General features: G+C 39.2%; 1 protein-coding gene across 14 annotated transcripts in view; it reads left to right on the forward strand.

The window, feature by feature from the left end:
* The first annotated feature begins 916 nt into the window (after positions 1–916).
* The window catches only part of LOC118080205 (teneurin-2), a 475,640-nt gene continuing 448,881 nt past the window's right edge, over positions 917–27,675 (forward strand). For 8 of the 14 annotated variants that reach the window (XM_088661748.1, XM_088661754.1, XM_088661755.1 and 5 more), the window contains exon 1: positions 1,263–1,582. In XM_088661748.1, the coding sequence (XP_088517874.1) occupies positions 1,537–1,582 (46 nt within the window). In that variant the 5' untranslated portion in view covers positions 1,263–1,536. Of the gene's footprint in view, positions 1,071–1,262; positions 1,583–27,675 lie in introns of those variants that run through there. The other 6 variants (XM_088661752.1, XM_088661761.1, XM_088661756.1 and 3 more) reach the window with 4 other exon arrangements.

The raw sequence follows: 27,675 nt of genomic DNA on the forward strand, positions 1-27,675 counted from the left end.
TCCCTCTAGGGATGGATGGTTTGAGAAGGTGTGGGATATTGCCTTCCCTGAGCATTTTTCACCCAGCGTAGTTCTAAGAAGGATTGCAAAATGAAACCATTTTGGTGCTGTGTGGGTACCATTTATATGTTTTGTAAATAAAAAACAGTGTACTGCATGGGCCCCCAACAAGACAGGCCTCTATGAGGCAAGGCTTCCTTATCAATATGTGACTCTTAGTTGCAACATCTCCATTCACAGAATGTTTCCTTATTATGTCTGCAAAGTGTACTGAACCTTCTGTTTATTTTATTCCACCTGTAATAACGTGTCCGACACAGTTGATCTTTGTTTATTGTTTGTCGTGTTTGTATGTGGTTATTGTTGAAAACTCAATAAACATTTTTTAAAAAGCGTTGGTAAATAAAACATATCAGTGTGAGCAATAGGTATAGGAATCTGCTCAACATTAAATATAAATTCAATATATTTGGGGATTTAGTTTATGGTTCAAAGCTGAAATTCTAAATATCGTTCTCAGATTAAATTCTCATTCATATCTTTTATTTCTAAAACCAATCTAATGGTTGGCTAATTTGGCATATTGTTAGTTCTTGATCACAACTCCCCACCACCACCACTTTATTTCAGTGTAAAAATAACAGTGTGAACAGAGTGGAACGTCTATCATACAGATTCAGCAGTGATAATGGTTCCCCCCCCCCTTTTTACAGTGCAAATTCAATTAGTAGCATTAAGCATTTGTTCAGGCTTTTGTTTACCAGTGGCAGTTTGTCAGTAGTTATAAGTAGAGTTCCATCTGCCAGTTAAACTCCATTGTAAATTGAGGTAGAAATTATCAGTTCACTTTTAGAGGGAGGTGGTGAGGCAGTTCAAATGAATACGTGAACTAAAATTGTATGTAAATGTATTCCAGGATGAATTGTTGTTGTGCATGCTTACCGTGCACAAGGAAATGACAGTGAGGTGAGAGCAGCACACATGGTGACTCTGGCTCCGTTTTCAAACCTAAGAGACAGAAGAATGTGCTGCTGAATATGAGGGAGGCAGGATGTCATGCTCAGTGAGAGGTAAACAGAAGATGCTAGACGCCTTTGCCTTATTCTGCAAACGCTCTCCTTAAAACTCATCCGTATTGCTTTCCAGCTTATTCTCCTCTGCTCTGCCTCTCTCTTTCTCTCCCCCATTGTTCTCTCTCTTTTTCTTCTCTTTGATGCACATACGTTGTCACATTCCATTGACTCTCCCCTCTTCTCTGTTCTTACACTCACGCCTAGTGGTGCTTTAAGCCAGAGCTAGCAGCCTCTCGGGCGAGTTTTAGTCATGTGTGAAGCTCAGTTTGATCGAGCGCTCCTTTTCTGCCTTTTCACTCTTGCAAAAGATTAATAGGTGGCGTCACATTGCTCCCCTGCTCCTTCCCGCAGGAGGGACTTAAAAAGGACAACAAAAACTAATCACTTTCGATAAGAATTTTCTCGGAAAAAGGGACTTAGCCGTGCAATCTGCGAGCGGTGCCAAGGACTGGGAAGGCTAGAGATGCTTCATACTGCTAACAAGGGAAGGAAGGCTTCCACCGAGGCAGGTAAGAAGTGCCTGCCTGCATCGGAGGGTTTGGTGGAGTCGCTTAATCCAAGCTGTAGATTTTAATCATTTTGCAGCCAAGGAAGGCATCTTTAGTGGCAGATGGCAAGGATCTTGTGCGGGCTTTCTTTTGTTTGTGATGTTAAGTACCTGTAGTAATGTTGATGAATTGGAGCGTGATACGGATTCAATTGCAAATGGGCTTGTGTGGCAGCTGCATTTGCAAGGAATGCTTTGCTTTGCTTTTTTATATTCAGTGTGGACAGACAGAAATGCTGCTCTAGTGAAAGGCAGGACTTTGGCAGAAGGTTAAATTCAGTGCTTAAGGAAATCTCAAGGTGCAATTCCAGTTCCTCATCTTGCAACCTTGCAGGTAGCAGGCATTCTGCCGTTTGTAGCACAATTAATCTTTAGTGCTTTCCGGTAGGGATTTGGTCTAACTGTGCTTGGTCAGTTGAGGCTAGGTGGTGGTGGCAATGCTATGTTTGTCCAGCATCGCTGTTAAATGAGAAGAGCCCTTCCAGAGTGTTATGCAGTCCACTGCATGCTATAGAAATGAAGCATGTAATAAATGGGCACCAAGAATCATCTTCTGTGAAACGGGTTACCAAACTACCTAAATAGTATCCAGATTTAGTAAGCAATCCCCACCTTAGAATAGTAGTTTAATGTCAGCTGTCAAATGGAGTTAACTCTGAAAGTGCTGCCTACAAGTGCACCTGGATTATAATAAAGGACTTCTTGTATAACAGCTACACAGAAAGAGGCTAATTATCAGTCAGAAGGTCTGAACTTTGGATTGGTGAATAGGAAATGCAATTATGTACCATACAACAGTCCCGGTTTTCATAGTAAGGCCCTTAGTTTTTTTAAGGGAAGAGCATAGGTAGGATAGAAGGGCTGAAAGTAATATCACAATTAAATTTAACAGCCACATGCTGTTTAATTGCTTTTTAAAGTTCACAGCTGCCAGGATGTTTAGCAGTTTGGAAGTCCTTGCTTAAAGTCATTATCTGTATTTTGCAGTGTGTGTGTGTGTGTGTGTGTGTGTGTGTAAGTAAAATAGTTTTTAGTGTAAGGCTCCTCCCAAGTTGATAGACAACTGTATTATTCTATCTGCAGTTGATGCATTCTTTTTCTGCCCCTCCTTTCCCCTAAGGTCTAGATACCGTATATTTATCTCCTTAACTAAAAGGAGAAACATTTAAATTCAGTTGAGGTATTGTTAAGATTGGTATACTCTTATTATTGCAATAAAATATACAAAAACTTACAGTAGTGCTTTTCCGTGATATAAAGATAATCTGAATGTAGACAATAGTATGGAAACAAGAATAATGAAAAAATAGTATTGTAAACAAAATATATGACTGCCTTCTGTTCTCATATACTTGAAATTATATCCTCAGTTATTTTGCAATATAAAAATTACAGACTTTGCAAGACATGTAAAAGTGAGCCACAGTGCCTCTGTTAATAGAATTGAACCCCCAGGGAGTATGGTTCCTCATCAGTGCATAGAAATGTAGGTGCACACTCCCATTGCATGGTAGCTTTTTGTATGAAATCTGCAATTTAAAACAAACAAATGAAGTGCAATATGGAACTGGTAGAACATGTAAAATCAAATTCATTGCCAAATATTAAAAGTTGTATGTAGCTTATTGCAGTTTAAACCTCTGGAAGGTATGCGATGCAGCACTACCTGTTTTATTTTTTTTAAAAAAGCTAATATGATAAAAGCCAGTTCAATTTTGCTTCTGTGTCCCCTTGTGTCAGATGAAACACAGTTAAATAATATTGGATATGATTTTGAATATCAATTGTGGAAGAAATTAAAAGAATCTGAGATTCTGTTATGCAGAACCAAATCTTTAAAAATGTCTTATACTGTAAGGATAGTTAATAAAACAAAAGCTAACCTGCAATAAGTAATGCATATTCCATATCCCTCAAAAGACAAATGTGGAAGACTAATACTTCTAACATTGCTACTTTAAGCCCAATGGCAATAGTAAAGCCTCTGTTTCCAGACCAAATTTCAGTTCATTCATAGCTCTCTCCTCCCCCACCCTTTTTGGCAGATGCTAACTTGCTTCTTCTAAACATTAACAGTGTGATTAATATGAATTGAAGCATTTTACAGATAATCCAGTAGATGCTGCTGTAGAGCAAAGGAAACATCATTTCATTTGTTGGGGGAAGAAAGGAAGAGAGAGCAATGCAATGGGAATATAAAAGCTCAAGAAAAAATCTTAAACATTGCTGATACTGCGTATGCAGGCTGCTGATTGAAGAGTAATGTGAGATCATTACATTTTCATACCATTCTATAGGGTGTTATTAAAACTGCAGCCACACTTACTGGAATTATCACAGTTCTGCTAGGCACATAGCACGTCTGCTATTTTAAATTGTAAAATCAGTTTACTGTACATTACTATGCAGAACATTTCATCACTGAATACTAAAGCCCTTTAACATGCAAATTTTCTAAGGGGAAGAGCTGAAATGGCACACTCTTAAAAGAATAATGCCCAGATTCATTATAAAAATATGCACTGGTTGCCAATGCCAAGTAAAATATTAAGAAATTAAAAACCTGCAGCCCTTAAATTAATATGAATGAAATGCACTGACAGTTGTCTTCCTGGTGAATAGTCGGTGCTTAACAGAGTAATCTGTAAAAGAATCAGAAACCGTAAATTGCTAATTGGAAAAGATCCATATCCATGAGTATTAAAAACCACACTATAATATTGTCAGTGGAGTAAGAAACATAAAAGCTGGATTTTGCAGTGAAAAAAAGAGTAATGCAAGTAGACAGAGAGGAAATTTGTGTATTGCATACTGTAGTGCCCTATGGTGCAACTCCTTCTTGTACTAGTAATCAGTAATAACATGACAAAGCAAACCCAGAGAGTTTTGCTATACAGCCACTTACTGATGCAATTTCAGGCAACCACTGACCTCTATCTGTGGGAATATTTATTTTTGGCAACGATCACCAAACCATCAGGTTTAAAATAGTGAGGAATTATTTTAAATATAGAACAGTTGCAGGATTCTGTACTTATAATATAACAATAAATTGGTTTTCTAAGCCACACTTCGTGATTCCTGGCTCTGTGTAGTTAACAGCTTTCAAAAACTTAATGGATTCAAGTACTTGGCTTAATAAGTTGTTGAATCACAGATACCGGTACCATCTTTTTGATTGTGCATATTTACTGAGACCTTTATTCTAGATTTAAACTTAATATTGAAATTATTTCATAAGTCTTATTTTAAAGTGTGCACATTGTAGATATGTGTACAGTATTACAAAAATTAAGATTGTTTAGCAATCTTTTTATATTAGCTCCACGAGACCTTTCTAATAACTCTGGATCTTCATATGCACAATTGCAGGAGCTTAGTTTTATTTTTTTAGCTGTTAATGATTCAACTTGTGTATGAACAGTAAGGACATTTGTATTCAGTCTGTGTTTAGGTTGAAGTAAAAGTTCAGTTTGTTATACAAACATATATAGAGATTCCCTTTTTGTAACTTCACACATTATAGAAGAATGTGGCAAACAGATTTCTTGTATTAGAATAGAAAGTACTTTCATGTGCTTCACTTTCAGATGGTTTAGTTACTTCAAAATGATAATGTTATTCTCTTATTGAACCTGCCCTACATTTAATTAAATTATTGTCATGAAATCCTGAATTTTAATTTTTTTATTTGCATACTTAATGTTCTCATAAAATAAAGGAAATAAAATCAAGGCCTCAAAATAGTTATTTTATTTTTTATATAACAGGTCAAAATGTATCAGGAATTATATATCTGTAATATAGCTGAAACAAAAAATAAAAAAAATCCTTCCAGTAGCACCTTAGAGACCAACTAAGTTTGTTTGTCATTGGTATATAGCTGTTACTTTCTGCCATTCATATTAATGCACAGTACTGAGTTTAAATTCTATATGTGGCATAGATGAATTGGAATCTATGTCCCTGACACTGCTCTGTACCCACTCGTACAAGTGGGGGTTCCCCATAGATTGTGCTGTATGATTTTTAATGTGTGCACATATACAGGTCTGGTGCTTATATTTTATATTGGCACATAATGCCTTCAGAAGAATGCTGCTCATATCACACACACTGAACACAATAGCTTTAAAAAATGAAGATTTATAAAGCAACCCTTGAAGGATTTTTTCTCCTTAAAAGTTTGATATAAGCTTTTAAAGCTTTTATTTAAAAGCTTGATAATCTGAGGAGGGTCTGTGTGTCTGTGAAGGGTTTGGACATCCAAATGTGGTGTTCTTTAAGGATTTTAAGATTCAATTAATATTTTCAGTTTGTACTACTCTCACTAAAACTTCTGTATGCATCTCACCGCTTTTCATAGGACATGTAAAATTTACATCATGCATTACAGTGCTCAGTATGATGTAAAATGCTGTAACAACCTGATGCAAAGTGAAGTATTATGAAACCCAGAACTTATGGATGTCAGCCTTATACAATATCTGCACCTGTTATTTTAACCACGAAAAATCCTATGAATGATTTTTGTTTTCTCATGTGGTACTGGTGTTTTTATCAGTGTGAACAATGCATTGCAGAGCATTGTAGTGGAAATTTATTGATAAGGCTTGCTAGTGTTCAGAATTTGCACTCATATCATTTGCATCAACAGACATTATCTGTAATGCATTTTAATCAAAAAATTCCATCTATATAATTTGTCATATATAAAGACATACCATATATGTATGTGAGAACGCATAGGTGGAAATATAGTCTGTTGTTTAGTACAAGGGTAGAAATATAATCTGACCTACATTCCCAAATATTTATGAGTATCAAACTTCACTTTGGTAAGATTTTCTTATGGGCATGCCATCAAATCTCTTACGTGACATATATTACTGTTTTTCTTAGGTCAATAACTGATATCACACTGGGAGGGTCTTTCCGCAGATGCCATCAAAGCATCAGCACAGAAACTAGTATCTTACCATGTCCAAAAAGCACTGACACCCACTTGTTATATATCACACATGCATTCATTTTATTCAGAGAATATTTCATACTTTGTCATGATATTTAATACAGTAGAGTATAAGTATACTTTAATTATTAAGAGTGTGAAATATAATTTGAATTGTGAGTAAAGTCAAATAACTTTCTAAACAATTCAACAATATAATGCTTAGTTCCCACTTTGGAAAATGTAAGATATGCTGAACTCACATGCTACCCATAATAGTCTTACATTGCTGCCAATATAGAAAAGAAATAAGTGTTGGCTTGCCTAAGTGATTTAGGAAACAATGAAATGTGTGTGTATTACCTCACATTTATAGTGTGTAAATGTATGCTTAGATCCTTTTGATCTAGCATTCATGATTATACACAAATGTGTGCATATCTATATCTATATATATTTATATAATCACACAGTCTCTAGAGGTCAGTAGAATGTAAGAAATGGGCAGTTTTTCTGCTTTTTCAGTGAGGCCTGGAGAGTCATAGACTGGTTCTCTTCGTCTTAGAAACAATAAATATACTGTAATTATATATATAAAAAAATGAAGTTAAGAATGACCATACTGAAATAGAATAATATATGTTCATGTTACAGAAATAAATATAATCTATTTGTTTTAGGGATGTGCCTGATAAATGTTCATATTTGTAGACAGAATTCTTCAGAAACATTGATTCATATAATTTATAGTTCAGTATCTTGTAATTTTTTTACACTTTTCTTCTTAGTTGAGTTTTAGAATTAATTGGGTTAAATTGTTGGGATAACAAGTTTTGGGATAACAGAAGTTGAGAAAGATCTTTTTAGTATGTAGAAAACCTACCCATAGAGTATGTAGGAAATGTCACTACTGAATTGATTTCTTATTTGCTTTATTTCATGGGCACAGTGGGCATGCAATTGTACCATTATCTATTTTATGCTACAACAGCCCTTTGTGATAGGTTGAGCTGACTTAACAAAGGGCTTCCATGGCTGAGCAGGGTTTTGACCTGGAGTTTGCCACATCCTTGTGTAATAAATGGGGGTGAGTTTGCTCAACTCGCTTGACATGTTGAGAAAATAGTTTTGTAGAATAACATGGTAAAACCTCATTTCATGGACATGCTTTTGAGACAGCAAAGCACAGCTTTAGAAAAATAATCAGATTCAGAATTTCTGTAGTGATATTGTGAGTAGTGCTGGGAAGGCATCATTCTTTCTCAGCTCTACGATCCAGATTCTTGTGTTGTTGGACATCGATAATAGCAGGGCCGCCTTAAGCGCCCCTGGCACCGTGGTGCGAGGAGCCTTCCGGCGCCACCCAGCCCCGTTTCCCAGTGTGGCGGGCAGGCGCTGCTGCGCGGCGGGCGGGCAGGCACACCGCGGTTGCCGTGGGCGTAGCTGCGCGGCGGACCGGCCAGCCAGCCAGCGGGCGGGCGCAGCTCACGGCACCCCCCTGGCGGGCCGACGCCGTGGTGCCCTGCGCCACCCAGCCTGGCCGTAGCGCCGGCCCTGGATAATAGCATTGTGTCATCAGAACCAGGGCAAGTAAGTATGCTGTAAATCTGTTGTCTCCCAAATAGAATGGTGCCAAACATGATGAACCTGTAAAACACACACACGCACACACACACACCTTATTTTTCGCTTCATAAGACACACTTTTCCCTTCCTAAAAAGCAAGAGGAGATTCTGTGCGTCTTATGGAGCGAATGCGTGGTCCCAGGCAGATCATGTTTTTTGTTTTATTTTATAGAAAGTGCTAAAGGCTAACAAGAGGGAAAGAGAATGTTGAAAGGAACCAGCTCAGCAGCTGATTGCAAGAGATCGGGAGGGAGATAAGGGAGCTAGCTCCCTTCCAGCCCCGCCCAGGCCCCTTGCCCAGGCCTCAATTGTTGTCAGCAGAGAGAGGCTGTTTGTTTCCCCAGCGACATGTGACTGGCTGATTAGATTATCTGCCTGGAAACTGTAGAAATGGGTCCCTGCAGAACTGTGAGTTGAACCCCATAAAAACAGGATTTTTTCCCCTTTGTAAGGTAAGCTCAACAACTTTGAGCTGATCCTCAAAAATTGAGCTTTCCCCTTTGCAAAAAAGAAGCACAACTGTGAGCTGACACCCCCCCCCCCAAAAAACCCGGGGCTTTTCCCATATGCAAAAAAAGCTGCACAACTTTGAGCTGATCCTCAAGAAAATGGAGGTTTCCCGCTTTGCAAAAGAAGCTTTCTCAAATATTTAATGGGGGGGGGGCAAAGACATCTAGGCCTCTAGGAGTTGACTGCTATGCCTAGGACAATTCCCCCCCCCCTTGTTTTCCTCCTCTAAAAACTAGGTGTGTCTTACGGTCAGGTGCGTCCTATGGAGCGAAAATACGGTGCGTGTGTGTGTGGCAATATTTTTTAAATCAACATGTGATTAAAACTGGTTGATAGATCACCGGTCCCCAAACTAAGGCCTGGGGGCCGGATGCGGCCCAATCGCCTTCTAAATCCGGCCCATGGATGGTCCGGGAATAAGCATGGTTTTACATGAGTAGAATGTGTCCTTTTATTTAAAATGCATCTCTGGGTTATTTGGGGGGCCTGCCTGGTGTTTTTGCATGAGTAGAATGTGTCCTTTTATTTAAAATGCATATCTGGGTTATTTGTGGGGCATAGGAATCCGTTCATTCCCCCTCCCCCCCAAAAATATAGTCCGGCCCCCCACAAGGTGTGAGGGACAGTGGAGCGGCCCCCTGCTGAAAAAGTTTGCTGACCCCTGTGATAGATCCTCTTAATTAAAAGTTGTGTTATAACTTCTAACTGTAGTTGCCACCTTCTATTTCCAAAGTCCTTCCTAAAATAAAGATGTAATGTCTTCAATTCTTAGTCCTCAACTATATTAGCAGTATCTCTGAAACTGGCTATTACAGACAGAAAATGCTGCATTTACTGCTCATTGGAATAAAGTGGCAAGAACTCACTAATGTTGGAAGAGTTGTGATTAGCACTTTACACAATATGACCCTTATTGTTCTGTAAACACATAATCAATAGAATACACTTCTGTTAAACCTGCCAGTATCTAAATCAACAAGGCAGGCCATTTTAACAGTAGCATCTACATCAATTAATCTACAAAAGTCCTATCATTGCAGTATGTCATCTCTTGAGGAAATAGAGGGAGTTGCATGCCTTTTAAATAAATTAACAGAGCAATGTAAAAAGGTAATGAGCTGATCATTTAAGCAATATGAAGGATATATATGTGCAGTTTTCTTTCTCAGCTGCTGGTGTCCTTGATGTCAAGTTTGGCAGCCATGACATTTCACTGTGGGCGGCCTTATTTTTTTTATTTTTTTCATATATCTTTTCAGTTTACAAATTACCTTATGTTAAGCATTTTAAGTTATCTGTTTTTAACAATTTATGCTTATCTAACCATGTTGAGAAAAGTTTGCAGCAAATTTGCCAAATATGCCTCACAAACAGCTGAATTGTCTTGTTTTGTGTCATATTTTATTATGTACAGTAGTAGCTTGGTTGTTGAACTCAAACCATTCTGGGAGTCCGTTAGACTCCCAGAACCATTCGAAAACCAAGGCACGGCTTCCAATTGGCTGCAGGAGCTTCCTGCAGTCAAGTGGGACCTGTGTCGTAAGTTCGGTTTCCAAAAAACATTTGCAAACCTGTTTTGTGGCGTTCGAGAGCCGATTTGTTCAGGAGCCAAGCTGTTTCAGCAGTTGTGTTTGGGAGACTATTTTGTCGATGGAACGCACATATCAAGGATGCCAGTGTTTCTGCTCTTAATTTTCATAGGATCCTTTAAATGAATAATTCACTGCAATGTTTGAATATGACATTATATATTATTGAACTATTTTGAGAGCAAAGAGTTCTGAGGACCATGAGATTTAGGAGTCAGGACCTTATGATAATGACAAAACTATCTTATGAATTGAAATATTAATATGGGAAGGGAAAACATAGATGTCCTTTCTTGCTTTATGTTGCAGCCAGGAAACCACAACGTACAGGGTTGCATCTGTACTTGGACATGTTTAGAGTAGACCCACTGGAATTAATGGGACTTGCTAGCCATGATCAGTTTCAGAAGGTGTAGTGGAGCTGTACCATTCGCTTTCTGTCCGTATGCTTTGCTGCTGCCTACGGAGAGAATGTGGACAGGGTGAGATGGCAGTGCGGGTGGAGCCAGTCCAAAGCTCCTGCCAGTACATTTGTGCTGTGCTAACTTCACCACCTGCTTCTGCTTCCTCAGTCCCACTATGCAGCAGCAACACAAATAGATGAAGGGCAGGTGATAAGTGGATTTAAGCCATCAATTATATGTATTAATTTATCTGCTTTTTTCCTTTCTGTATTATTTTATTCTGGTTTTACAATAATTTGCTTTTAATGTCATATAAAAATGAAAAAGTTTAAATTAAAGAAGATTAAACATTAGGCAAAAAACAGATGACAGCATTTGTCTTAAAATTATAATAGTACCGGTAGTAGTAGTAATAGTGGTGGTAAAAATCATCAACACATGTTGAATAATATCTCCTTTGCAGAAATCATGGCATCTTTCTTAGTCAAAGTACCCTGAAATGACAGTAAGAAGCAATGTCACAGCAAATAATAAATTATTTCATCCCATCCCACCTCCCCTTGTGAAAAGCAGGCTCAGAAAGCTCAGGTTAGGTTTGCTATCTTGACTATGGATGAGGATTAGTTAACATTAAATTGGTAATTGTTGGACTTCTGAAGAAGGATGCAACATCTTCAGCAGGAGCTTATTAAACTGTAAAATATGGATTGCCTTTACCCTAATGGCCTCTGAATCCTATTACCATCCCATTAGAGAGTGTGGGATTTTAGTAATTCTGTTGTTGTTTCCAGTGGGCAGTGAATATAATGGGGGAGGGCAGGGGTTAATGCAATTCATCTCTTTTAATACTTGTAACTCTGAGTCCCTTATCACTCTGTGTGGTTTCATTAGCTTTCTTTTTATTATTTTTTAATGCCAAGAGACTTTCTTCAAGCACCTCCAGAAAGAAACCTCATGCTTCCCTATCTTAACTATACTTTGTAAACAGAAGAGAAATGAATAAGTTGGTATGTCAACACTTTACAAAATAGGCTGCAGCTTAGAAGTGTTTTAAATTACTGTCATTATGCCAAGAACAGTACTGAAACACTACTTCAGTTAAGACCATTATAATATTATTATTCATTTAGATTGTGTTGGAATCCACTCTGTTCCAAAACAGTTTTAAATTCATAAGAACCAGAGAAGTTAAATTGTGTATTTGGTTGCTTAGTATATTTTACATGTATTGTAGTATGATATTTATCAAGGTGTCATCAAGCTGTTGCCAAGTTTTGTATTGTTGTTTTCGGTAGTGTTCTCAGACCCTTCTTTCAAGAAAGTAACTGATATATTGAAGACAACAGTCATTCAGGGTTGATGTCTCCTTTGTTTGCTTGGGTTGAATGTGGATTGTTGCAAGTATATGGAGATGCATATACAGTGGTACCTCGGGTTACAGACACTTCAGGTTACTGTGTATCTGAAGAAGTGTGCATGCACACGAAAGCTCATACCAAAATATAAACTTAGTTGGTCTTTAAGGTGCTACTGAAGGAATTTTTTTATTTTGCTTCGACTCAGACCAACACGGCTACCTACCTGTAACTTCAGGTTACTGGCGCTCGACAGCCGTGGGCTAGATGTCCACAAAGTTGTCCTTGTAATGTTAAGACATTCATGATCGACAGTTTCAAGCTGTCATTGTTAGATTAGTTATAAGAAAAGGGTGCCAATGTAGATTTTCCAAGAGATCATACCTGCTGCTATGTGCATGTTTATCAAACTATGTAGACCAGGGGTTGTCAACCTGGTTCCTACCGCCCACTAGTGGGCATTTCAGGATTCTAGGTGGAAGGTAGGGGGTTCTATGGCACAAGCTGAATCCTCCTTCCTTCAAGCACTGGTGGGTGGGAAGGAAATTTTTACCATCAAGAAAGATGCATTAGTGGGCGGTAGGTATGAAAAGGTTGACTACCCCTGGTGTAGACATTGTCAAAATATGTTTTATAAATAATAAACATTGGTTTTATATAACTAGTATTTTTTGAAGCAGTTCAGTGCCCACCCCATGAGGAATTACTTGACTTAGTGAACATGCCCTGTGCTATTTTTTTTTAATAAATAAATACTGTGGATAAAGCTCATACTTTTTCTGAAATCTGGTATTAGGCAAAAGTATGGGGGGTCTCATGCATTACATCGTAAATTGTAAGGCCAGCTGAGCACTCATCTGTGGTTAAAGGAAATAATGTGCCAAAGCCATAAAATTATCGAGCGAAAGAAAGAAGGAAGTAGCATAAGATTAGTGTTTAAATGTCTAGTGATTGATACATCCAGCACATGATCTCCAGCTGTTCTCATGGAAGGAAATAGCTCCACATTTTACATAGAAGAAAATGCACAATATACAGTTAGATAAAATACTACATAGCAAACTTGAGTAAACTCCTTTAAGCCCCTGAACTATCACCAGATCTATACTAATACATTGTTAACCAGCATTTATTTGCTCTGTGTTGAAACTGTAGCCAGCGAAGCTTGCATTTCCAGCACAAGAAAGTGATGGGTGAACACACCAATTCTTTACTTTTCCCAGTTGATCCTTATTTTTATTGTCTACAGCACGGGTGTCAAACACAAGGCCCGCGGGCCAAATCCGGCCCGCCAGACCTCGTCATGTGGCCCGCCGAGCGCCCCAGCCAGCGGGACCCAGCAGCGGGACCTTGCTGCTGAAGCGCCGCGCCGACAAAGCGCCGACAAACAGCTGGGGCCGGGGGGGGGGGGTAGAAAGGCGGCCGGAGCAGCGCTGCGTGGAGCATCCCGAGCCACAGCAGGAGGAGGAGGAGGCAGCTTGCCGGGTCAGCGCCCAGCAGCGCCGCACGGAGAGTCCCGAGCCTCTGCGACGCAGCAGTGCTCTGTAGCACTTTGAATCCTCCTCCTCCTGCTATGGCTCGGCGCCTGGAAACGGCTGCTGCTGAAGCACAGACAAAGCACCCAGCAGCGCCGCGTGGAGGAGGAGGAGGGTTCAAAGTGCTACAGAGCACTGCTGCGTCCCAGAGGCTCGGGACTCTCCGCATGGCGCTGCCGGGCACCGACCCGGCGAGCCGCCGCCTCCTCCTCCTCTTGCCTCACCTCCTCCTCTTCCTGCCGCGGCTTAGCCTCATGAACGTGAGCTCAGCAGCGGCTCAGCCTCATGAACGTGCAACTCTGAGGCTTTACGCACTTCTCCTTTCCACGCTGCACAGGAAATGCTTTTTGCCCCTGGGTCCCTTCGTGCTCTTTTCTGGCGCTGAATCAAGGCGGCGACCCCCCCTCCCTTTCTTTCTTCCTCTCTCTCGTTCTTATTCTTCCTTTCCCTCTCCTTCCTTCCTTCTTTATCTCTGTCTTCTCTCCCTCTTTCTTTTTCTTTCCTTCTTTATTCCTTCTTTCCTACTCTTCTTTCTCTCACCTCTTTCCTTCCTCTCTCCCTCCTGCTCCCTCTTTTCTTTCTTCCTTTCTTCCTTCCTTCCTTACTTCCTTTCTTCCTTCCGTCCTTCCCATCTTTCTTCCTCTCCCTCATTCTTATTCTTTCTTTCCCTCTACTTCTTTCCTTCTTTCTCCCTTTCCGTCTTCTCTCCCTCTTTCTTTTTCTTTCCTTCTTTATTCCCTTCCTTATTTCCTACTCTTCTTTCTCTCCCCTCTTTCCTTCCTTCCTCTCTCCCTCCCACTCCCTCTTTTCTTCCTTCCTTCCTCCCTCCCTCCCTCCCCTCCCTCTCCCTCTCCCCAGAAACATAGGATGTTGCTTTATACTTCTGGCCCTTAAACCCTGGAACCAGGAGAGAAGCTTCAGTGAGTCAACCTCAGCCAGTCCCTTTGGTGAAGGGTGGTGGCTCACTGGCAGAACATCTGTCCTGCATGCAGAAGGACCCCAGCATCTCCAGGTACTAGTAGCTCTGCAAAGGTCCTGCATGAAACCCTAGCGAGCCTCCACCACCCAGTGCAGTTACCAAAAAATCATTTTTCAATAAATTGTACAATAATTGTACATTTGAATATCTACTTGCCATTATTCTGACTATGTTTCTGCTTTCAGAGCTAGTTATTACTTACATTATTACAAAAAACAGTAATAATTGAATGCAGCGACAATAATTTATGATAATAAAGAGTGGACACATAGTCCTACAGATACAACCGGCCCTTTGAGGGTGGCCAAACTGCTGATGTGGCCCCTGATGAATTTGAGTTTGACACCCCTGGTCTACAGATTGGGAGGGTAGACACCATGTCTTGCATGCAAAAGGTCCCAAATTCAATTCCGAGCATCTCCTGGTAGAATTGTGAAAAGTCAAATCCTGGTAAGCGACTGCTGATTCGTGTTTATAATACTGAGCTTGGTAGTCCAATTTCTTATTTTCTAAGGATAGTGATGGGGAGAGCCAAATTCATCACTGTTTGTAACTGTTTAGATTGAATGCGGACCATGTTTTCAACATGTTTTACATGTCTTTGAAAATTGGAAGTTTTCATGGATAGTGACATGGTTATTCAAAAGAGATGACTTTAGGACAGAAATAGGTGTAATTATACTTAAGATACAATTCCTATAAAGTACTAACTGGCCCTGTGGCTAATCCCTGTGACTGCCCCCACCCTGTGCCGATCTATGACGTATCCCGCCCCCTCCCCCCACCCCCGGCTTATCCCTGTGATTCCCCCCACCCTGTCCCAACCCATAACGTATCACACCTCCTCTTCCCCCCTGGCTCATCCCTGTGACTGGTCCCACTGTGTCCTGACCTATCCCGTCGTCGTCGTCCCCCACCTAGGCGAGTCAGTACTTCCATTCTGCCTAGTCTGTAAAGGCTTCGGCCTAGTATGTAAATGGGAGCCAAGGTGCTGTTGAGAGCGAAGGTTTTATAGGTGCAGTACCAGTGTAGCTGCCGCTAGAGGGCGCTGGTTTGCAACCTGGTTCTTTTCCCAGAATGCATTTTCGTCTGAGTGGTGTGCTTTGAAACATGGGATTTTGGGGTTTTTATGTGGCATTTGAAAATCTTTGAAAATGGCGTGGGCTTGCTTTCATATTCACATGCGGCATTGTGTCAAAATTTGAGCGCAATCGGTCAAGCGGTTTTGGTGAAACGTGGATACTAACGGACATCGCCAGTTTACATTTTTATATATATAGATGAAGACCTCAACTTTTTCTATTTTATTTTCTGTGTGCATACATTTAGAGAAAAAGAATGGTATTGTTTCCTGAAACCCACCTACTTTACATTGTCATTGGCTTTTGATGATTTGTGCCAAATACAGGAAGCATAAGTTACAGTGCTACATTTGTGACTATCAAGAATGTCAAAAGTGGTGACTCACACACTGAAAGCACAAGCAAAAGGTATACACAAGTCCCACTCAAGTGTTAATAATATACGCTAACACAAGAAATTAAACTTCCTCCTATTATTAACATCCAAATAGCCTCTCAGTCATACTTTTTTCTTCTTTCACTCACACTTCAAAAATAAAGTGCGGGGATCTGTGTGAAATACGATGAGAAAAGGTATAGGTTTATAGAGTAAAGAGCATTATCAGTCAGAAAATATGCTCAGTAAAACTGGGAAAAGAGATAGCCAAGAAGAGAAGACATTATATTGAGAGAAACTCATTCATCCAATTTTAAATTTACTACTTACTTTCCATGTAGAAAACAGTTCCAGAGATTATAGGAAACAGCATGGTAGGTAGAAGAAAAAAGAGGCAGGGAGAGTAAACGCTCATGAGATCTCGCAGGAACTTCCCCAAAGGTCTTGTGCAACCTTCCAAAGTCTTTAAGCAGCAGGGAAACCTGGAGCAGAAATAGGTTTTAAGCCCCAGCCCCACCTCCCACTTTTCAGGCTCTGGGAAAGTTGCATGAGGACTCCCGCGAGATCTCAGGTGGCCCTTTGGGGTCATTCCCCATCCCACTCTACCACCCCTTTTTATTTTTTATATTTTCTGCTATTTGCATAAAGCTGTGATTGCATATGTAAAGTCAATGTAAGATGAGCTCTGCCTGTACTTCTAATCATATGCAGAAATATACATGAAGAAGAACCAGGGTGGAGATACAATGAATTTAATGGAGATTTGAAACAAGCTCAAAATGGATATGTTACATGCAGTATCTGAATGTAACATAAAAAAATCAAGACGTTCAAGCTTTTGATTATTATAGACTAGATTATTTGCACACAACAGCAAATACAGGTTTCAGTCACTTATGAAATCAACAAATTATTCTAACTTCAACTCTTTGAACTTTTAATTTATTATTAAAGACAGAAGTAGAATCTTGCCTTCTGAACAAATGGTATCCTGCTAAATTATTGTCATCCTTTGTATCATTTACTCTTGTTGTTCCTGTGCCCAGAAGTTCCAGTTAGGATCTTCTGCAGCATGTTTCTTAATGTTTCTGGCATATCATGGTGTTATGATATGACTCATGCTGTGCATGAAGCCAGCTGCTATACTTGGTTGCCTCCTTAATGCGCTGGTACCCACTTTATTTCAACTACTGTAATCCAGACAGTGAACCTATCAGAGTAAGAAATAAAACTTTTTTTTGTTTTGTTACCTTGAATTACCCACTAACTGGGGGTAGAGGATTGCTTAATTTTTGGCATCAATACTATTGTCTGGCAGCATAAATGCTAGTTACACATAATTTTGCAGAATGCTTTAGGAAATTAATAAGAGAGACATGACTTGAGTAAAACATATTAATTCTATTTATAATTGACAGAACTGCTGCAGTGGGAGTTTAGTACAATACAGAGATGTCCAGAATAAGTATTTCAGTTAATAACAGAATATATGAATGGTCATCTCAAGACAAATGGTATATGTTGCTAGTGTTGAGTAAAATACATATACGTTTCTGAAGCTGGTTGAACAGCATGATTTTATCAAGTAGCAGTAGGTATGATGGTGCGGTAGCAACTGAAGTAGCATTATTTATTATTAAGCAAATTCATTTATTAACTTATTATTTAAACAAGATAATAAATTGGAGTGTTATCCATCAAAGCTTTAGGGTTGACTGCACAATATTCTTCGAACACATATAAGATAGACAAGCTCCCTGAATGAAACTATAAAGTTAAAATAACATTTGGCAAACTATTCCTTATAAACCTATATAATTCATTTTTTTAAGGACACAGTCCCTCCCTATATTTGAAATTGGAAGGCAATGGTTATGCACAGTTATTTGAGCTTGAAAGTGTTGTATTAAAATATAGAACAATGGATAACTGTGTACAGGCCATAACTGGATTAGTGACCAACACGCTCCTGCATGCTGCCAAATAACTCTTACTGTGTTTCTCCACTTTCATGAGCAAAAACAACAGATCACGAATCTGGACTTACCATGACATCCAAGCCAGCACTTGTGGTTTATTGTCCCTAAACAAACCACAGCTGGGAAGCCAAGAACAAACCTTAGCTTCATATTGTAGTTTGTTTGGAAAGAAACAAGCCACGAGCTCCTGTTCAGACGTCACAGTAAGTCAAGTTATAGATGGTTGCTCTCACTCATACTAGAGGAGGCACACAGTGGAACTGATTCGGCAGCATGCACTAGCAAGCTGATTATGGAAGATCCGTGGCTGCGATGTACAAGATTTTCATGTGATAAAAAGAAGTGATAGCATGTAAAATTATTATTTTAAATTCTTAACTAAATAGAGAAGCAAATGATTGTATTGTATGGTACTGGCATCTCTTCTGTATAAATCTAGAAATTGTGTGATGTCCAATAAGCTGACAGCTTAAAAATAATTTAATATTTTGTTATCAATAGGTAATATTAGGGAATGGTTCTCTAATTTTAGAACTTGAAGATGGCTGGCTCTTCTACATTAATAATTACATTAATAATTGCCCAGAAAATTAAAGGGCAGAATAGAAAGCTGCTTCCACTGGTGTCTTCTATTTGACTTCCCATTGACATCACTAGATGTAGATTTAGGTCCTTTATAGAGGTGAGTTTTTTGTTTGTTTGTTTTTTTAAGACAGAAGGATAGACATTCCCTGTATGCTAGAATAATAATTGAATGCCTTCTGAATCCTTGCAATTTCTTTCTTTCAGTGTTTCAATATATTATTTACAATTAAATTATTCTAAAATATAGGATATGCACTTCTGAGAAAAAAATCCCCCCAGTATGAATATAAATGAAGAATTGTGTCTTTTTATAAATTATCATACTGATTATTTACTAAGAGAGTGAGAAAGCCTGCTTAGATAGAGCTGTTTTTACAGTAACTCAAAAAGTATATAATAATAATAATAATAATAATAATAATAATAATAATAATAATAATACCTTTATTGTCAATGTACAACCTGTGTACAATGAAATTAACCTCTTATATGATTGTAGTTCAGTGGTGTACACTGGACAACCAAAGAGACTATATTCAGTTTTCAATGGTTTTTCTTCCCCCTTAGTCCAGTCTCACTTCCAGAACTTTTTGTGACAACAAAGCTGCAGATTCAATTTCTGTAGCTTTGATACCTGCATGCCCAGTTCTTATAGATACTTCTCAATTCATGGAGCTCAAGGATATGGACAGGATTCTTGGAGGCTTACTTCATGCATTCTCAATAATGGTAATTATTGGTTTATAAAAGTGGGAATAGCTGTGGTCAATGTTACTCTAAGAGAGGAAGCTGTTTTATCAGGCCTAAAAGTGGCAAGGCTGTTGTTAAAGAAATACCTTCCTGGCCGGGGTAGCACATCCTGTTTCGCTGCTTGAGGTGAAATGGGAAGTGCTGCCCTGCTACTGTCTCCTGTGCTACCACTGCTGGTGGAAAAGTGCTGCAGTCATTGGTACTAATTTTGGGTGAGATCACGGCAATATCACATGAGATCTCACACTCTCAAGAACTCATATGTTTTTGGTGAGATCTTGCTGGAAATATCCGTCAATTCTGGCACCACTTTTCCTCCAGTGACAGAGACAGTAGGGCAGATGGGGCACAATTTCGGCTAACCTTTGTTCATGGATCATGAGAAGATTTGCAGTGTTTTGACAGGATCTAATTGTCAAATTCTGTCTGGATCATAGTTTCTGTGATTTTAGAACAGGAATACTGTTGGCCACTCATCGGCTTATTCAGGGACTGGGAAGAGTTAGATGTCCTCTTGGTGCCACAACACAGGAGGCAGATTTTCGTGTTCACTTTCATATAAGAAGACATTGTGGCACAGACACAAGGCCTGCTCACAATGTACCAGGTACCATTGACTCATGTTCAAACCTTCATTAAATTAATTCAAAGGTCTGAAGGAGGTTTCCAATAATGTTCTCCTAAACATGCTTACAAATCTTCCCGTGACTGGGAGCACTGTCTAATCAGAACATGCTTAGAAACCCTCTTCAGACCTTTGTGCAGAAGTCTGAAGAGGAGACTGCACACCTGGAAATGTTAGGGGCACGTCTTGCATTCTGCCATTCCCCATGCCCCATTTCAACATTTCACCTGAACGTGCCTTGTTGCTCTTTCTTTGAACCAGAAACACAAGGACTGCAAGCTTTCACTCTTCTAACCTTCAAGACACATCTTTCTCAATAAATCCAAAATATATTCTACTCCACAAAAATATTGAATATCTGACCCATATGTACATGTTTGTCACAGAGCAATTTGAATATTTTTGAATAGTTGAGGACTGCCTTCTTTATATATTCTTCTCCACAAGATCCAACATCTAAGCCTTGCTCCAGGTTGCTACGCTTCAAATTAACCATGTTGTTTTCCATTAAAGATTTAAGGATTGTTCTTCAATAAATTTCAGGCAAAGGTCCAGATTGTGACTCTGGTATGGAGGGGAATTAGGACACTTTAATCCTTTGGTTGCCACTGAAGTCCTGATCAGTGCTGCAGGCATACCTCCTACTTGTATCACAGAAAGGCTCCCACTGAAATTAATAGGCGTTTCCTTCCCCATGCTGAACTACAGTGGGGCACAAAGGTTTAATTGCCCCAACCGCTATGCCAGATTCCCATTCCAAATCAAGCAACCGATCTGGCTGTTTGTAGAAGAACAAGTTCAAACTTTGTGATTCCTATATAATGTATTGTTGGACCTAGGGCATGGACACATTTTAGATTTCCTTCCTGACATCAAGTTATGATATACATATATTGCTATGTGTAGATAATATTGATTATCATGGTCATTTCTGTTATCCACAATGCAATATCTGAATATACTATTTGAAGGAGACAATAATACATACTTATTTCTTATGAGAGTATCTGGATTTCTGCTTTTACAATACAGTTTCATTTCTATCCTTTTAGTGACCCTCATAATATCTCTTGAAGTATCCTCATTAGTGTGCACAGGCTCTGTATCCTTTTTGACCTCTCTAGTGGTATTGGTATTCTTACAGACATTGTGAATTCATTTAATATAGGAGAGCCATGGCCTTTGTTCAAAAGAGAAAAGGCCTATATGCAATCCTAAGCATCATAGCTATTGAGTATCTTCCTTTCCCTGTATAAAAATGGTTTAGAGCATATTTATCCCTGTTCAGGAACAACAGCTGCTTGAGGCTGTAAGATCAAACCAGTTGTGTGGATGTTAAGCTGTTGAAAAAATATATATACAAGGCTTTACTCCTCATAAAACTTATTTTTAGGATAGGTAATGTGGGAGGGAAGTCTTTAGCAAAAAACATACTTAATGTGAATACTGTGTTGCAGAATGATAATGAGAACATCATAATAGCCGGCTGGATATGCCAGTGGCCCATCTAGTCCAGCATCCTGTTCTCACAGTGGCCAATCAGATACCTGTGGGAATTTAGCGAGCACAACATGAGCACTTTTTCACTTACTTTCCCCTCTTGTGGATTCCAGCATTTCTGGAACCATTTCTGCCTCAATTAATACTTCTCCTTGACAAAAGCACAATTCATGTATATTCACAGTGCATCATGGGAAATGTAATTGCCGATGGTATAAAATACATTTCCTCTCATGTGCTGTGATATGCTTGTGCAGTGTATAGCAAAATAAACACTTTCTTCATTTAGCTAGCAACTTCACACAGTGTTGGTCGTGTGATTTAGCACGAAGCATAGGAAGCACCACTAAGAGCTTGCAGGAGGTTGTGCAACAATTTCTGATCAATCCCCCTTTTAGATTGTTACATCCATGCTAATTCAGCCAATTGCCACTTGAGCTATTGAGAAAGGTGGATTTAGGGTGCTACTAAAATTTGAGACCCCAAGGTCTGCCACTGCTATTTGGCACTAGCAGAGGGATCAGCACAACCTCCATGTAGCTTACAGGTGTCACTGCGTGGATGGGAAATCTAGCGATCAGCATTGCTGCCTGCAGCTGTTGGGAGCTGGAGTCAAACAACATCTGGAGAAAAAAAGGGTAGTTATGACAGTAAGGAAATGGTGCTACATATAGCAAATAGCATTTTTTCAATCTAGTTAGAGGGCTGTGCCATTATCATTGGCCTTATGATGAGTTTCACTATTTGTCAAAATTACAAAAAAATATAGATGAATGAATGAAACTGAGTTAATAAATGAATTTCATACGCCAGGACCCCAATTAATCTGATTTTCACCTTGGAACAATGATTGATATTCCAGCTTCATTAGAAAAAAAACATGCTTTCACAGTATATTAGTGTTTATTTTCTTTGTGATGTAGTGCTAGTAAAAACAGAATGATTTTTAAAAGGAGGGTTGTAAGGAAGATGCCTGCTTTTTAACATTGCCTCCATTTTCTCCCCTGTGATATCTCTCCTGAGATGTATAGTAAATCAGTGCCAAATAAAAAATAAATAAAAATCTGGCACCATTTTATTATTTCCATGACGACCTTCTGCTTTCCTGAATACTCGGGGGGGGGGGGCTTTGCTACTTTAAAAGCAACTAGGATTTTGGTAATTGAAATGGCTAGATGGAGCAATATTTCTAAATTTTGCCATGTAATGCATATGGATGGCTATGGAGCTAAGGAGGAATGCCATTTTTGGCATTACTCTTCTTGTAATGAAGAAAGGTTGGAAACTGGAACAAACTCTGGACATTTTGAAGCTGATGTCTTCCTATGGTTGTAGAGAAAAGTCATACCAGTTCTCATTATTTCCGCTGGGGGTGGGGCAAAGAAAATTTCTGTTTTTTTTTAGTTTAACTTCCCTGGAAAACTAAAGCTGCATAACAGCCACAGATTGTGCCCTTTGAGGAGTGAGTAAATGTATGTTTTCTGTCAACATGATTGTAGCTCTTTAATGTCATAATCCTCCTTTGTATGTGGCATTTGTGATATTTAACTATTATTCATCTGACCTTTGCAGCGCTTAACAAATTACGACTATTCTGTCCCAAATTCTTGTACACAAAGCTCAGGAGAGCAGATGGCATCAAGGAACCCTATTCAATACAAGCTGTAGTTAGCCCTTTCTTCAAGCTGCATCCTACTTATCACTTTGCTGAATGCATACCATACTGAGTTCTGGATGGTTGGCAAAACAGCATCCACTACAGCCTTCTTTCGCAGCCTAACTCAGTGCAGCTGAAACAAGATGTGGTGTGGGCCTTCCATCAAAGAGTGGTTTACTTTGATGTTGAAGCCCAAATCAGAGTTTTTGATATCCTCACTACTTTGTTCTCTTAGCAGTAGTCCATACTTTATAACTTCTCAGAGACTTGGGAGTTCAAAGGGCAGCAACTCTCTGCCAGTTACTCATATGCATGAATGTCCTCAGTCTTGTTCTCAGTTTGCAAGCCATTGTAGGTCAGTTCTCACTAGTTAGGCTGGTACCGTAGTATCAATGCACTGATTGACAAGTAATATACTGCAAGTTCTTGGCAATCATTATTTATCTTGGTTATAGGGGAAAATACAGATAAACTGATGGAGATGCTAGCTTTGGATGCCTCACCAAATGCATCGCAGTGTCAGCGAGGAGGGGAAGGGAAGGAGGCAGTGCATCCATCCTATTTTAGAGTCACATGTTGGGATTTGGAGCCAAGCCTTGGGTTTACACATCCTCTTTCAGCAAATAAAGAACCAGAGTCACATACATGTGTAGGTCCTTATTCTTAGTTCATCTAGCATGTGTGATTAGGAAGGATGTTGTGGCTTACAGTATATGTTAACCAGCTGTAAGTATACTGATTCTATAAATTGTCTTTTCTGATTAAATAGGAAAGCACATATAGCTGCAGGAGGAAGTGGGAAAAGAGCACTGATCTTCCTACATCCTCTTTCACCTTTATGTGTTTTTGTAGATGTGGGGAGGTAATCACATTAACCACCTCATGTGGAGGAGAGGGCAATGCAGGCGGGTGGAGTCTGAGGCCATGTGAGCATCAGGGGGACTCCTCGATGTAAATTGCATTTACATCTTTAGATGTTCTGGTATTTGCTTGAACACACAGTGCCTTAAACAACAGAGAGGGGTGCCACATAGGGATCTGCAACACCTCTCACATCACACGCTCCTCTTGAGACCTTTGTACTATGTCTGAAGAGGTTTTATAAGTATGTACTGTCAAATACACTTAGAAGTTTCTCCATAATTGGGAATCCTTATTAGACAGGACTACTGTTTGCAGGGAGGTTTATAAGTCCAACAGAATATGCATAAGAACCTCTTCAGTCAGCAGCCCACATGACAGACAAGCATATCCATACCCCTTTACATGGTTTAGCACTTTGCATGTTCAGGCAAACATCTGTATATGCCATTTGTCTTTATATGTTTCTTCAGAGCAATGTAAAAATGGCATGGCAAAACTGGTGAATATTGGTAATGTAACTCTGGTTGCAATGAAAGGGTATACTGTACACATAAAAGGGGGAAATTAAGATTGCAGTGGAACTGCAGCCCTGAAATTTATGCATTAGTCAGTCCTGCTTCCACCTCTCCATACATTCAGAATTGACTGATCAAGTTTTGTATCTCAACAGAGGTATTCTGAAAACAAAGTTTTTCATATCTTGTGAAATCGACGACTTTGTGTATATCCAGGCACACCCAGAAATGCCAACTCTGTTTGTGTGTGAGTTAGTGGAATGACTACAAATTATTCATTTCCACATTGGACCAGGAATGGGGATGTTATTGACTTGTCTTTTTGAAGAATGCTTTGGTAAATTACATAATCTGCTATGACAATCATTGCTCCTTTTTTATTTCCTTGGATCCCAATTACCCCTGTTCTGCATCTACTGGGGTAAGCAAAGTGTACATAAAGCTGGGATTAACTTGTGACATTTGAATTACCTTCATTCCACAGTTTGCTAAGTGAGGTAGAGTGTCCAACATTACATTACATGATGATGGAAAAGTCAAGATGGTATTCTATTGGACAGTCTGATAACATTGACTTTTGCAGCTTCATTGCATGGTCCACTGAAGGAAGAAATGGAATGACTGACTAGACTGTGAAAGAGAAGGGTGGGCATATGAAATGAATCTATCAGCTCCCCTGCCCCCATTTCAAACTCTCTGATAACTATATAAGAGATGGGGTAACTGCACGTATTTCTTTATGTGGAGTCAGTGTTCTTTAAGCTTTGATGATATTTGAGTTGGAAGTGGATACTTCCAGGATTGATTTTTTTAGGCTATAGTGAAGCCCTCTTATTCTCCGAGGGGGGGAAGTGGGATCTAAATATATTTACCGGTTCTTCCAGAAGAGAGCTCTTATTTATTTGGTTATGAACCAATCATTTAAGAACATATTTTTAGCTTTCTTCTGTTTCTTTTATATATATCAATCTGGCTCTACTTGATATGAGAACTGCAAATAACCTAAATTAGTCTTGTAGCATTTATATCTTGTTAGGCTTCCTGCTTCAGAAAATATGCAGGGGAAAATGATTATATGTGGTATTCATCTAGAGGTTGATGAGTTTTTTATAATTACGAAGGTAGACATAATGAGATGAAAACATCTCTTTAGGCTCCCTGTGGAATTCCTACCTTTCACGTTGCTGTGTTGGTTTAACTATTTTCTGCCCAAGAAACTGCCAGCATCAGTAAAATATGTTTGCTATAGTATTTGGTTTTCCTGTCTTTGACTCCTACACCATAGCATCTAAGGAATTAACTGGCAAAACTATTAGTATTTGTGGGAATAGGTAACTGCTTGACTCCCACAGGTACATGGGTGGGCAGTTACACCCTTTCCTATCTAATGTATTATGACAAATCTTTGCTTAATGCAATTACTAATTCAACATTATTTAACTCACGTCTTCCCCTCTCCTGTTTTGCACTTTCATATATATTGAATTATTTTCTATATCCATTAACTTCTGAAGCACACAGCACACTCTTCAGTGCGATTTGGAATAAGATCTTGATTTTAGGTCTTTCAATAAAGTGCTTCCTTTTTTTTGCAGGAATGGATGCTACTTACATATTTTTAAAATCATGCTCTACAGATAAAGGGAATCTACTCATTCAATGAGGTCTAAGCCCATTAAACAATTTTGGAAGTTCTTTCTAATATTTAGTGAATACTATAAAGCATTTTGCCAGAGAATCTCTGAAGTACATAGTAGTTCAATTTATCATTTCCTGTGCACTGAGCAGCTTTAGAAGGAATCTATAAGAGCAGGGATATGAATCTTGAATATTTGATAAGCAGGGTTGAAACAATGTCCTTGATCTCAGTGTGTGGGTAGATTATAAATCAGTCTATGATTTAGTTTCAGGTGATAACATTTCTTAAAACCACATTCTTACAGTTTATCTCAATTAATAAGATAGTACGGTATATAACATTTGCTGACAAATACTTTTCATTGCAATGTGTCTTAGGTTGCCTTTAATATCCTTCACTGCAGTAAATAGTAAAGGCATTCTATATATTCCATCCTGATACTTTCCAACTCTTACATGCAAATCCTATCGCAATTGGGCATAGACCTGCATTTGTCTGACATTTTTTTTTGTTTCTGTTGGTCAGTTTTTCCTCTTTGAATGAATACTTCAGTGGACAGAGACACGTACTCTAATATCTGATTACTTTGAATAGTTTTGAAATTGTAGTGTTTTTATTGTTTGAATCTTACTTTGTTCACTGCCTTGAGTACTTTTTAGTGGGTGTCTATGTTATAAATACCTACAGCCAGGAAGTTCCACAATGCAGGGCCTACCACACTAAAGGCTTGGTTCCCAGCAAAGGCCTCCAGGGCTTTGGAACAACCAGAAGTACCACATCAGAGGATCTCAGTGATGAAGGTGGAACATAAATAATTAGGTGCTCCTTAAGGTACTTTGGTCCCAAGTTGTTTATGGCTAAAATTCACACAATATCCTTGAACCTGGCCTGGTAGCAAATTGCAATCAGTACGGCTCTCTCAGCAGAGGGGTAACATATGCCAGTAACCTGCTCCCATGAGCAGTCTGGTTGCTGCATACTACATAGTTGCAGCTTCCAGACCAGATACAAGGGCAGCCTCACATAAAATACATTACAGTAATAAAGTCATAAGGTTACCAATGCATGGGCCATTGTGGCCTCAGTAAACTAGTTTTAAATGGGAACTTGCCTATTCTACCAGGTTCTAGAGTGCCCGGGGGGGGGGGTTCCAAAGCTGTGGCTTCATATCTTTGCCCTACTTCAGCATATATCAAGGAAAGTGGCTGTTTTGTTGCTTAATATGTCTAGGTGATTGTCTTTAAGAAGTTTAATTCCTATAGCTTCTATGCTGATGAATAATATTTAGTATTTATATAAGGATTTTCCCTGAATACTCAAAACAGTTCACATATGCATTATGTAATTCTTAGCATAAGGATGCCAAGGCAACCCACTGATCTCAATTCTGACTCAAGATTTGAACTGAGGGTTTCCTGCTCATGCTGTTAGCTACTGAATTCTAAAGCAGAAATGGGGCACCTGTGGCCCTTCAGTGGTTGTTGGACTACAATTTCCATCAGCCCCAAGAAACATGGCCAAGGATCAAGGATGA

Source organism: Zootoca vivipara, chromosome 2 (genome assembly GCF_965207765.1).
Source record: "Zootoca vivipara chromosome 2, rZooViv2.hap1.1, whole genome shotgun sequence".
Lineage (NCBI taxonomy): Eukaryota > Metazoa > Chordata > Lepidosauria > Squamata > Lacertidae > Zootoca > Zootoca vivipara.